Genomic DNA, 12,993 nt, shown 5'->3' with positions numbered 1-12,993 from the left:
AAACCGTAGGCTGTGTGTAATTTGGGGTTGGGGATTAATCCTTAAACAAATTGACTATTCCAAAGGGCTTCCATAATTATTATACAAGCTTCTTGCGTTTGACTATTGTCTGTAGGAATGAGGTTATCCTGGTTGTGGCTGCGGTGGGAGTTGGTAAGGTGGGTTAACTTGCACTGAAATCTCCATGAAGCACACAACTGATGACGTTGGGTTGAATGACCAATCGGAAGGCGCTGCCCTTTGGAGACAAACCATTTTACTTGTAGTGTCTGCATCAAGTCTGGAAGCAAGGACTCAATTTTAACAGAATCCACCTTAAATCTGCCTTAACTTATGCCCACTTTGCGCCATACCGAGTGAGACAATCAGAGGAGGAAAAAAATCGAAGAAACTTGCGAAATTCAGGTGTTAATGGGACAATATCTGTCCGTTGAGGAGAGAGAGACAACAACACAGCGAGAGAACCCATTTGGACTTGAGAGAGGGGGTGAGTGCGCTCAAGGCAGAAAATTTGATGATGACCATGACTACGATGGCTGACGGTTTGGAGGCTCAGGACTCGTCCAAGTCTGCTTTCATGGAGTTTGGTCAGCAGTCTCACTCACAGCAGAGCTCTCCGTCGATGGCCGCCAGCCACTACCCGCTGCACTGTCTCCATTCCGGGTCGCAACCAGCTCACCATCAGCACGATAACTCTTCGTACTCCGGCACCAATTCCTACAACAGGTCGCTACCGTACTCCTACGTGAGCCACCCCCATCACAGCCCGTACCTGCCGTCCTACCACAATAACACAACTGGCGGCCAGACAAGGTTAGACGGCACAGGTAAGACACTTTTCCATTCATGAGAAGAAATATGCTTTATATCGTTTTCATGAACAGCGATAAAAATGCGAATGATATGTATTTCTTATCAAATCGGTCAAGAACGAGATCAAGCCCAATAAACGTCCAGCAGATCATTGAATGGCGAATTAATTTGAAATTGTGTCTGAATTACATTTTATCTGTTGCCTCGTTTTTCTCTACATCGATGTTTATTTCATGGTCTCTTTTTGCTTTAGAATACTCCCCCAGATCCCATTCTATGACCATGCTTTGCACGGGGTATAATGACAAGCGAGGAATCCTCACGAATTATTCTTGGAATTAGGCGGTCTACTCGCTTTGAAAGTTGTAATTAGCATTTAATTGACATGTCATTATGAGCAATATCCTAAACATGACAGAGGATTCAAGGATGATTACAATCAGATTGAGCAAATGTGACATGTGAATATGTATCAGTGGTCTGGATTTAATATAACCGAATGTATCATATTTTCCTTATTAGATAGGGCTATTTAGCCATTTAAATGGGCATTATAATCTACGAAATGAAAAAACATGATTTGAGGAATTCTTAACTATTTGTTGTGGAATATTTTTGGCCTTATGTAGTGGACTAACATTGCCCTTTTTTTTGTTGCAGAGCAGCAGAAAACAACAGTGATTGAAAACGGAGAAATTCGTTTCAACGGGAAAGGCAAGAAGATTCGCAAGCCTCGGACGATTTATTCTAGTTTGCAGCTTCAAGCTTTAAACCACCGTTTCCAGCAAACACAATACCTCGCCCTGCCAGAACGCGCTGAGCTGGCTGCATCTCTCGGACTAACACAGACACAGGTATTTTCAAAACATGAATTATTATACAGAAGGGTATACATTATTGTATTATTATTAGCCCTTTATTATCATGTATTACTCGTATTATTATTAGGCATATTATTAGCATGTATTATTATTAGTATTACCCTACAATTGCTCTGGTTGTTGTGTTTTTGTTGTTGACCAATTTAATATTCCTTCGTAATATTTTCTTTTTTACGTAGTCCTGCACGAATGCATTGTAATAATGTATTGTAGGTTTTCTAATCATATTCAACATTTCAGTTGGTCTATAAGCCTATTTATTAAAATGTGAATGAATAAATATATTCATGATAGTAACATTATATGTTATCTGGTCTTCCGTTGCCTTCCTGTTATCTCGTGCAGGTAAAGATATGGTTCCAGAATAAAAGGTCAAAGTTCAAGAAGCTGCTGAAGGCAGGTGGCAACCCGCACGAGAGCGACCCTACTATGCCTAGTTCCATCGGCCTGTCTCCCCGCTCTCCAGCAATTCCTCCTATATGGGACGTTTCAGCGTCCAGCAAAGGAGTGAACATGGCGGCCAACGGCTACATGCCCGGTTATTCTCACTGGTACTCCTCCCCACATCAAGAGACAATGCAGAGATAGACCGCGTAAAGGGCGGGAGGCCCGAGGCCTGACAATTGATTTCCGTCAGCCTCGAGACATAAGTGTTGTCGCGTTCGAACAGAGAGTTTCCTTGAAAAAAGGCTCGGCTGCTTGTGAAGGATACCTGAGGACAAAGTCTCTGTGATATGACACACGATAAAGGAACTAACCGTATTAACTTACCAATGACTGTTCAGTGGATTGCCTTTGTTATGCTTTCATTCATGTCAACATCTGACTGTCAACATACCAAATATAGGCTATCGCTGACATTTAGCCCAGCACTTGGGCACGGAATGGACTACACTCACGCGTTTTTTTGCGGGTTGAACTTTATGCGAGGGTATATTGTTGAAATGTAAACTTCACTTTGACTGAGTGTTTTTCTCGAACATGCAAAACAAAGCATTCTGTCTGTATATATATTCTTCAATTTTAGTTGTACATACACTTTTTATGTTTTGTCTTTCATAAATGGAGTAAACCATGACTTAAAACAAAGTTTCGTGTTTTGTACTGCAAGATAAGATGATTGATATATGTCATACATGACTGATGAGCAATTCCTTGTCGAGATGTCATATGGACGTTCTAAAATGTAGGTCCCATAGGTTTTTCATGAAAATATTACAGGCTATCCATCATAACACTATGTTTCCTCTTCATAAAATATACATTTCCAATGCACTGCAAACGAACAAAATAGCCTATAGTCAAATGCATTAAACAACACTAGAGGAAATTAACTTACCCTGTTCCCCTTTGTCAATTCATCCCGAAAAAGATGGTCGCTCCATGTCCAGTTAATCTTGTGATTTTCTGCCTCAATTAGGCTATAAGAAGTATTGACAAAATGTTTTTCTCCTCTCTGCCCGTCCTAATGCAAGACGCTAAATGCCAAGCTCCACGGGATCGATCTTGAACAAAGCATCCAGCTGCAGTCCCGTTCAATATGAAGGAGATATTTGGGACAATTTATTGGTTTTATCCAAGTGAGGCTTTTTTTCCATTCTCATAAATGCAGGCATAATTAGGGTAATTTTTGATGTAAGCCCACTGATTACAGCGTTTTTACCGTCAAAGATAATTACCTGTAATTTTCTATCACTTTTAATACTAAAAGGCATCTTTATTTGGATTTGAGGTAGCACAGACGGAACAAAAGAGGGAAATTATTAGGTTATTCATATACAAATTGCTGAGAGCAGTGAACGGTTGGGATATTATCTGAAATTACAATGTTGAAAAGAAGAATGTGAAAGTGTCTGCAGCTGTCAAGTCGTGGATGCCCCACTGGCACACAGTATACCTGCATGGGCCCCACTTAACCAAAACCTACAGGCCCTATCACCACCATATCTATAGGCCTATATTTGCATATATATATAGTCTGAGTTATTGCCCAAACCCTCGTAAACAACCTTTCACTTAAAAACGTTCCTACATTGGCCGAGAGTAACTCGTAAAGCAGAAAAGTGCGTGGTGTGGGGAATTTCTCCTATCAAAGTATTTTCACACCCAAAGGAAATCACTAGCTTTTACAATAAATAATCTTATATTGTCATAAAATGGTCATGCATTTTAAAGGCTATTTTGAAAATAGTTGCAATAGGAAGATTCACATTCTTCTTAGAATGTGCATCAGAACTGTGAAAAGCCTCAAACAATGCACATGTTTAATATTATGTAATTAAATGGATTAATATTACATGAAAAAATATATAGAGCTGGAAGGGGCGGGGGGTGACAGCACTCATTTACATTTTTTACATTTTAGTCATTTAGCAGACGCTCTTATCCAGAGCGACTTACAGTTAGTGAGTGCATACATTTTTTCATACTGGCCCCCCGTGGTTTTCTGGCCAAGATATAGATTGATGCAATATATTTCAGTATAACCTGATCATATTTGATCAGTTTGGCTTCTTGATTGTAATTGATTATAAAATCTGAATTGGCAAAGGCTCTCTTTGGATATAGGCCTATGGAAATAACTCCTGACAAATACATAGGCTAGAATGAATGTCAATATTTACGGGCTAGTGTTGAATGCATGCTGCTCTGATTTGATCAATTTTCGTTGTTTTATTTAGCGCGTAAGACATGGGTTATTTATCACAAATTAACTAGAAAAATATATAACAAATGTAACCTAAAATAAGGTAGGTTAAAGCCTATAGCCTAGGCTATACAAACCAGATGCATTCGGTATTTAAAAATTCTAAAACGAAAGTGTCCAACAATCTTTCATCTAGTGATTCACAGAGAAAAAACAGCCTTACCTTCATACGATTCTTTAGCCTACAACAGTGTTAGCAGTGGTCAAAAAGGTTGGGCTTCGAATGGGAACGCTGTCTGCGACAGTACACGGTTCTAGTGCTCGTGGTTGAGTAAGCATATCCAGGTGTGAAAATGCTTGAACACCCCGGTACCTCTTATATATTGCCTGCAAAATGTTCTGTTATTACTGTCACTGTTTAGTGATGGTGAGCTAGAAAAAATGCCTTCTGCAATCAAGAAGCAAGCGCATCTTTGCAAATTATAGATAATTGTCAATGTCCAGATTATGATAATGGCGGCCTAATCCTGGAGTATAATTATATTTGAGTGTTACAGTTGAAGCTGTCCAGTAACGCTAACTGTCATTATTTAGACTCGATTTGTAGGGGAGTGGAAAATGTTCCGTTGGAGTTTAACAGGGCTCTCGATATAATGGCATGGTGTGTGTGTGGTGTGTGGTGTGTGTGTGTGTGTGTGTTGGGGGGGGGCATAAACAATAATATTAAAATAAACCGTAGAATTCTTGAGTACTGGCAGTGTAATTATGGGACCACGTGCACTACGTCGACGTTTTGGATTAGCGTTCAGGCAAACCATTATATTTTTTGCACAATGATTTCAGCTGAACTTTCCCAAGTGCATTGGTTGCTTGCTAAGGCTATATTCAGCCAGATTTAATTTGTGGTAAATGTGTCCTCTCACCGTGTGTGTGTGTGTGTGTGTGTGTGTGTGTGTGTGCGTGTGTGTGCGTGCGTGTGCGTGCGTGTGCGCGCGCGCGTGTGTGATTGTTTCTTGGTTGATTCGTTTATATATGCATAATGATAACATGTTTTATGTAAAGTTTGGAACAAGAACCCAATTACAACACATTCATAGGCCTTGATTTTCGCTTCAGTGGAGTAAAGTTTATTTAGTGGTATTCAGTGGCAACACTTTTTGTAGGAGGCCTACTGCTGGCAGCTAATGATATGTTCAAATGTTGAAGATTTTATTTTACCCGGAAGGTCTGACGGAGGTGGGCTGTGGCCGGGAGTGGCAGAGCTCTGGAGCCGGTCTGCCCCCACAGGAATGCGAATTGTCTCAGATCTTCGTACCGCCCTTCGCCTCCTCTCTGCCATTCAAAGCAACTAATTCTAGGGGACAAAAAGAGAGCACGGCTGCAGACTGTCTGTCAGACCGACACCCATGTTCTTTGGGGGAGGTTGGAATCCAGATGCAACTCCAAAACATGAGACTGAAATGTGCTAACCTGATTTAAAGAATAGGCACAATAATAATAATATATTAACCGGCAAGAAAATAGTATCAACAACAATGTGTGTATCTTCACAATAATCTGATTTAAATCGTGTGAATTCTTGATTCTTTTGTTTGGTTTACATCTCGTTCACCACGGACGACAAGAAAAAACTAAATTATATTTTTTGTTATGACTGTTTAATAAAGTAGTAACAATAGCATACCATTCCTTGAATATTTGTCTTTCAGTGGAACATCATTTACAACTCTAATAATGCAATAGTAGGCCTATACCTATAATATGCCATTTAGCAGACGCTTTTATCCAAAGCGACTTACAGTCATGTGTGCATACATTTTTACGTATGGGTGGTCCCGGGGATCGAAACCAATAGACACTAATCATCTACGATGCTCTCTTCGATAAGGTTCTGTTTTAGTCCGTAATGTATCCGCTCAAAACATAACGTACTATGTTACTATGCGCATAACCATAAAACAGGTTGTAGTACTAAACATGAATAACTACATGACATGACACGAAACAAATCTAGCCTAACCTTTTGGCATACCAGCATCTAAAATTGCCTAATTGTAGGCCTATAGCCTAAGCTCATTATACCATCTCCTTGTTGATAGATCTGTGCCCAAATTAATGTTGAAAGTGAATCACAAATGTGCACAACTGACCAAATATGGCACGCAGACAGTCCAGGCAAGTTTGATCTGTGCATGGATTTAAAGTGTCTCAGAATGTGGGCTAATTTTGTAATGTTACGGAGTCATTGGTTTTCAGTGCGAATAGCCTGTCTATAGGCCTAATCATGAGGGAGGATTTGTAGGTAGGCCATTTTTTTAGTCTGTCATAATTCAGGAGGGCGCCATTAAAAGTCTCTGGGTTCCATTGTCGATTTAAAACGTTTAATTAGTCTTCCAAAATGCAATAAATTACATGCACACATTTACACATTATACACGTTCTTCTATGACTTTCATCAATACATTGCATATTCCTCTGAACATTTTAAACACGAGTCCAATACAATGTAAATATTTGTTGAACTGGGTTTCAGTATAACGTCCCAGATCCAAGAACCAAAGAGTGCTGTATCGAGTTGGGGGCCTGGAGGTGAGAATTCATGACACCAGCGGTGGAGTACCAAGACGCAGAGTTTTCCAAAAAGGTGGAAGCCGCGGAGTTGATGTTCTGTGCCTGGTGGCTGTGAGGCCTGGATGGGCCATGCGTGTCCCAGACGGCGGGGGACTGCGGAGAGTTGCATGCCATAGGGTCGCTGGAGCTCGGACTGTGTTCTGGTGGAAGCTCGCCATTCTTCATAATTTTCTTCAGTTTCGACCTTTTGTTCTGGAACCAGATTTTGACCTGGGGATGGATGAGAAATATGTCAAAGTGAGTTAATAAATAAAAGCATATTGACATCCCAAAATGCCATTATACAAAAGTATTCATACGAATTAAGTTTTCGATAATTTTTCAAGAATGGGGTGAGGTGTTTTCGTTCATTACGCACACTTTACGCATGACATGTATATTGTAAACACAATGCAAATTTGAACTGACAATTCCGGTGAATGTAAACAACATGGACCAAGTGATAATTTAGATTAAACATTTTTTTAAACAGAATGAAACTGAACATACAATGAAATTGGCGAAAAGTAACCCATTTACCTGCGTTTGCGTGAGTCCCAACGAAGCGGCGAGCTCTGCTCTCTCTGGCAGCGCGAGGTACTGTGTGTTCTGAAATCTCCGCTGTAGGGCGGCGAGCTGAAAACTGGAGTAGATTGTCCGTGGTTTTCTGACTTTCTTGGGCTTTCCGTTTACCATCCTCACTTCAGGTTCTGATACTTCTTTTTCTGAAAGAAAGAAATCAATTACTTTATATGTGGTATACTAACAAAGTATTTGCATAACACAGTCATATTTCCTGGATATTCCATCTATTTCAGAGAGATCAAATCAAGAGGACATCTGTCGATTTAGAGGCCGATATTGAAGCCAATGCGTCTCGCAAAGAATCTAACGGGTAAAGGAAAAGTCCGTCCTTTTTACAGAATAACCTGGGTGAAAACTTTACCAACCCCTTTACCAATATTGATTTCAAGAATTGTACCATGATGAGAAAATAGCCTAGGTCAGGTTGAAATACTCGCATGTAAAATGTGTGTGAGAGCTCGAACACAACACAAACTTGATTCAATAATAATAATAATAATAATAATAATAATAATAATAATAATAATAGCCTAATACAAATACAATAAAACATTATGTAATTACCTTGCGGACTTAATGGTTGTGGTTGTACTCTGCTATAAGTTCCAGCATATTGGTGGTAAGCAGAGGCTGTGTATGCGCTGTAGTCTGGGTATGTTTTTGCAGGGTAATTTCCTGCAGATCCGTTTACGCCGTGGTACTGGTACTGATAGGCATTGAGAGGTTTCCCATACGAGGTGGAATTAGGCGAACAATAGCCATGGTGCACTGCTCCAGCGGGGCTATAGTAGCCAGAATCCGTGGCCGTAGACTCGGGAAGCGTAGGGGATTCCTGAGACGGGTGGTGCATGTTGGTGGAAAGCTGAAAAGGGTTCTGGAAGTCGGAAGGTTTGAAATTCGGAATCCTTCGGTCGAATACTCCAGTCATAGTTCGAAAGCAGCAACGTTAAATGGCTGTCTAACTCCAATGAGACGTCTGAAGACTGACTGAAGACTACACTTGCATTGTGTGATGTGTGCTTACGCCGACGTGGTCTCTCGAACTTCTGCCAGCCCCTCAGCAAAGACTTGGTTAAATCCTAAATTGCGCTCTTACGCACTGCAGGGAGGATCTGGTTCCATTGGCCAAGGCGTGCAGACAGCATACACCCCAACTCGTTCGACCAGTTTGCCATAGGCGATATACGACTCAGGCTACTTTGTTATGTTTTTACTATCAATCAAAACGGGCAATTAAACTGGGTGTCATGTCATCGATTGACAATTTAGCGGGGTAAATTACCGTTTCCAAAACGTCCACATGGATATATCAGTCTTGTCCCGTGTAGCTCAGTTGGTAGAGCATGGTGTTTACAACGCCAGGGTTGTGAGTTCGATTCCCACGGGGGGCCAGTATGAAAATGTATGCACTCACTAACTGTAAGTCGCTCTGGATAAGAGCGTCTGCTAAATGACTGAAATGTATCATGAGCTTCCGCATTAAAACATTACGACTGTTGAATTTGTAAGTCGCTCTGGATAAGAGCGTCTGCTAAATGACTTAAATGTGTTACCTGCCATTAATAATTCAGCTTTCGACAAGAAACAAAGAAATTACTACAGTTTTTATCTTACAATGTCTCATGATTGGACTTAATGCACAGACAGAAATGAAACAGTTTCGATTGCCACAAAATAAAATGCAGGTGATGCAACGAACAGATAAAACTAGATTTCTGTTTTACTTGCATATTCATAAATGAAGAAGAAACAAGTGTTTTTGTGTGTTTCTACCCCATATTGTCAGTCTAAAGGCCTATATGCCCATTGCCCAATGTATAAATGTATCTCTGTTCGGAAGAGGTCTTTGAAAATTAATTTGTAGGCCTATGTTAATTTTAACATCAGAGCAAGGTCTACCGCATCCTCATAAAGACATTTATGCATAAAATAAATTATTAGGCTATAACACATATTTCTCTTACCACGGTGAAAATCTATGGGAACTACCAATTAAACTCGATTATTTGTTCCTCATTGAAACAATGAAAACATACAACATTCATTTATTTTATCACTACGTTCACTAAGCTCTGTAGGGCCTGTGGGTGTTGCGCGCAACTGAACAACGCGCGTATTGTGGTAAAATGGCGCCGCTCGGTGGTGAATGAGGGAACGTACGATCACTTGGTGCGAAGCAGTGGAATCAACATAAAATGGCGCCACTCGGTGGTAAATGAGGGAACGTACGATCACTTGGTGCGAAGCAGTGAAATCAGCATCAGCCACACGCGACCAGACATTCCAAGAAAATATTTTGGGACGGGGCATCATTCGTAGCCGGATACTCAACGTAGTAGGCTATTGTTGCATACCATAAGTAATCAATCAATTAAGACTGAAAAATGTTATAGGTCTATTCATTGTAGACCTACTCCCCTCCATATTTGGAGAGTGATGCTAACGCTTTAAATGTTTCTCTATACTCCATCCAGCATTTTGGATTTGAGATCAAATGTTTCATATGAGGCGACAGTACCGAATGTTACCTTTTAGTTGAGAGTATTTCCATACATATCTGTTTTACCGTTTAGAAATTAAAGCACTTCATGTATCTAGTGCAGTCTAGTAGTCACCACATTTGAATAATTCATAAGTATTTGGACAAATTCACTTATAGTGTATTAAAGTGGTTAACATTTCCGTATTTGGTCCCTTACTCCTTGCACGCAATGACTACATCGAGCTTGTGACTCTACAAACTCGTTGGATGCATTTGCAGTTTGTTTTGGTTGTGTTTTGTTTTGGGTTATGTTTTGCCCAATAGTAACTGAATAGTGAATGATGACTGGAGTAATTTTCTTTCTAAGTGTGTAATAAAGATGTTTCTGAACACTTCTACATGAATCCTGATAATGCTATGATTAAGAAAAATGAATAGGCCTAATGAGTGGGATGCCATTCAGAGGCTACAACAAAACATGCAAACCTTTCACCATTATGGGCGGCAGGTAGCTTAGTGGTTAAGAGCGTTGTGCCAGTAACCGAAAGGTCGCTGGTTCTAATCCCCGAGCCGACTAGGTGAAAAATCTGTCGATGTGCCCTTGAGCAAGGCACTTAACCCTAATTGCTCATGTAAGTCGCTCTGGATAAGAGCGTCTGCTAAATGACTAATTATTATTATTATTTATTACCAATAACAGGGGAGGTTAGCACTTTTTGATATTTTGATCTTTGTGCATCTGTAACCTTCTCACTCATCATTATTCACAATTTATTCATGATTGTCCATAATCATAGTAACATCCACATGAACGTATACTTAACAAACATTTAAACGCAACATGTGTTGGTCCCATGTTTCATGAGCTGAAATAAAAGATCCCAGAAATGTTCCATACGCACAAAAAGCTTATTTCTCTAAAATGTTGTGCACACATTTGTTTACATCCCTCTTAGTGAGCATTTCTCCTTTGCCAAGATAATCCATCCACCTGACAGGTGTGACATATCAAGAAGCTGATTAAACAGCATGATCATTACACAGGTGCACCTTGTGCTGGGGACAATAAAAGGCCACTCTAAAATGTGCAGTTTTGTCACACAACACAATGCCACAGATGTCTCAAGTTTTGAGGGAGCGTGCAATTGGCATGCTGACTGCAGGAATGTCCACCAGAGCTGTTGCCAGATAATTTAAGCCGCCTCCAACGTCGTTTTCCAACATCGTTTTAGAGAATTTGGCAGTACGTTCAACCGGCCTCAAAACCGTAGACCACGTGTAACCACACCAGCCCAGGAACTCCACATCAAGCTTCTTTACCTGCGGGATCGTCTGAGACCAGCCACCTGGACAGCTGATGAAACTGAGGAGTATTTCTGTCAGTAATAAAGCCCTTTTGTGGGGAAAAACTCATTCTGATTGGCTGGGCCTGGCTCCCCAGTGGGTGGGCCATCCATGGCTGCGCCCCTGCCCAGTCATGTGAAATCCATAGATTAGGGCCTAATTTATTTATTTCAATTGACTGATTTCCTTATATGAACAGTAACTCAGTAAAATCGTTGAAATTGTTGCATGTTGCGTTTATATTTTTGTTCAGTATAGAAGTGTTCAAAAACATATTCTATTCTTACTTACAATAAAAGTGACTCCAAACTGGCACAATACATTTTTCACCATGCAGTTCCTATTGGGCAAAACATAATCCAAAACACAATAAACTGCAAATGCATCCAATGAGTTTGTAGAGTCACAAGCTTGATATAGACATTGCTTGCTAGGAATATGGGACTAAACACTAAACTTTTGACTACTTTAATACACAATAAGTGAATTTATCCAAATACTTATGAATTCTTCAAATGCGGGGGAACTAGATACATTAAGTGTTTTCATTTCTAAATGGTAAAACAGATACACTGTATGTATGAAAACACCCTCAAATAAAAGGTAACATCCTGTACTGTCGCCTAATATGAAACATTCTAGCACAAATAACAAAATGTAGCTTCACTGTCCAAATACATATGGAGTGAAGTGTTAATAGGCCTATATTACTATGAGGTAGTCCAATGATTGGATTTGTTTTTTCATATTGACCTAAGAAGTTAATGGGATGAGCCCTCTGAATAGAATAGAATGGATGTGTCCATTTTGTGAAATACAGAAATGTGTCTATCTCAACCCCACCAAATACACACACACTTGGAGAGGCACAGGGTTAGCCACCAGGAAGCAGCACCCCTGGATCGAGATACGTTTTTAGGGGTTAAGTGCCTTGCTCCAGGGCACAATGGCAGGAAATGGTGCCAGGGTTCAGCAGCAGTCCACAGCAGATTGCCAGTTCAGTTCTGTCTTTTCCCGCAAATTTCTGGCTACTTGTCTGTCTCTCCAACCTCTAGGCCACCTGCCACCCCAATGTTGCACTTCTCTTTCTGTTTCAGGTAGGCCTAAGCATACAAGTGGAATTCAAGTGGAAGTGAATTTTTTTATGAGGAGTAGGCTGGGCCCCTAAATTCAGTTTAGCATGTTAGGCTGCCCCTACTGGTCAAACCATTGGGTCAAACTCCGAATTTGAGAGGATAAGCAGGGGGACGTGACACAAATGGCATGAGAAGGATGGGCTGCATCGCTACACCAATACAAAATCATCCAGTAACAATAATGAATGTTAATTATGACAGCCTTTCTGTGACTGTGGCTCTTCAAGCTAGTTCGCAGGACTTTTGTGGAATCCACGAGATTGGTTTATCAGTGAGCATTTATTTCAAATACAACATGCCCCGAAAATGACTGCTGTTTCTTCTTCCGGTGAAAGCCATTTGGCAGTGGCCAAATTAAGTAAACATAAAATTACACGTTTGGTTGGTAACGTTACAGCTATTTTGTTCTTGTACAGTGTTAACAGGGCCTAAATGAAATACATTTATTGCACTTTGGTTGGTTAATCTTCCTCTGAATTTCGCCATGTTGTAAGA

General features: G+C 40.4%; 2 protein-coding genes across 2 annotated transcripts; one reads left to right on the top strand and one right to left on the bottom strand.

The window, feature by feature from the left end:
* Window positions 1–217: 217 nt before the first annotated feature.
* Window positions 218–2,915, top strand: LOC121572966 (homeobox protein Dlx6a-like). The gene is made up of 3 exons (XM_041885004.2): window positions 218–827; window positions 1,474–1,667; window positions 2,040–2,915. The coding sequence occupies exons 1-3, from the start codon at window positions 515–517 to the stop codon at window positions 2,280–2,282; spliced, it is 750 nt and encodes a 249-aa protein (XP_041740938.1). The 5' UTR covers window positions 218–514; the 3' UTR covers window positions 2,283–2,915.
* Window positions 2,916–6,133: 3,218 nt separating this feature from the next.
* LOC121572965 (homeobox protein Dlx5a-like) lies at window positions 6,134–8,636 on the bottom strand. Its single transcript, XM_041885003.2, has 3 exons — window positions 8,101–8,636; window positions 7,492–7,676; window positions 6,134–7,182 (listed from the first exon to the last, which is right to left on the bottom strand). Exons 1-3 carry the CDS (start codon window positions 8,462–8,464, stop codon window positions 6,871–6,873), a joined length of 861 nt encoding a protein of 286 aa, XP_041740937.2. The 5' UTR covers window positions 8,465–8,636; the 3' UTR covers window positions 6,134–6,870.
* Between the last annotated feature and the right edge of the window lie 4,357 nt (window positions 8,637–12,993).

Source organism: Coregonus clupeaformis, chromosome 8, assembly GCF_020615455.1.
Source record: "Coregonus clupeaformis isolate EN_2021a chromosome 8, ASM2061545v1, whole genome shotgun sequence".
Lineage (NCBI taxonomy): Eukaryota > Metazoa > Chordata > Actinopteri > Salmoniformes > Salmonidae > Coregonus > Coregonus clupeaformis.
This window is presented reverse-complemented; position numbering and strand designations above follow the sequence as displayed.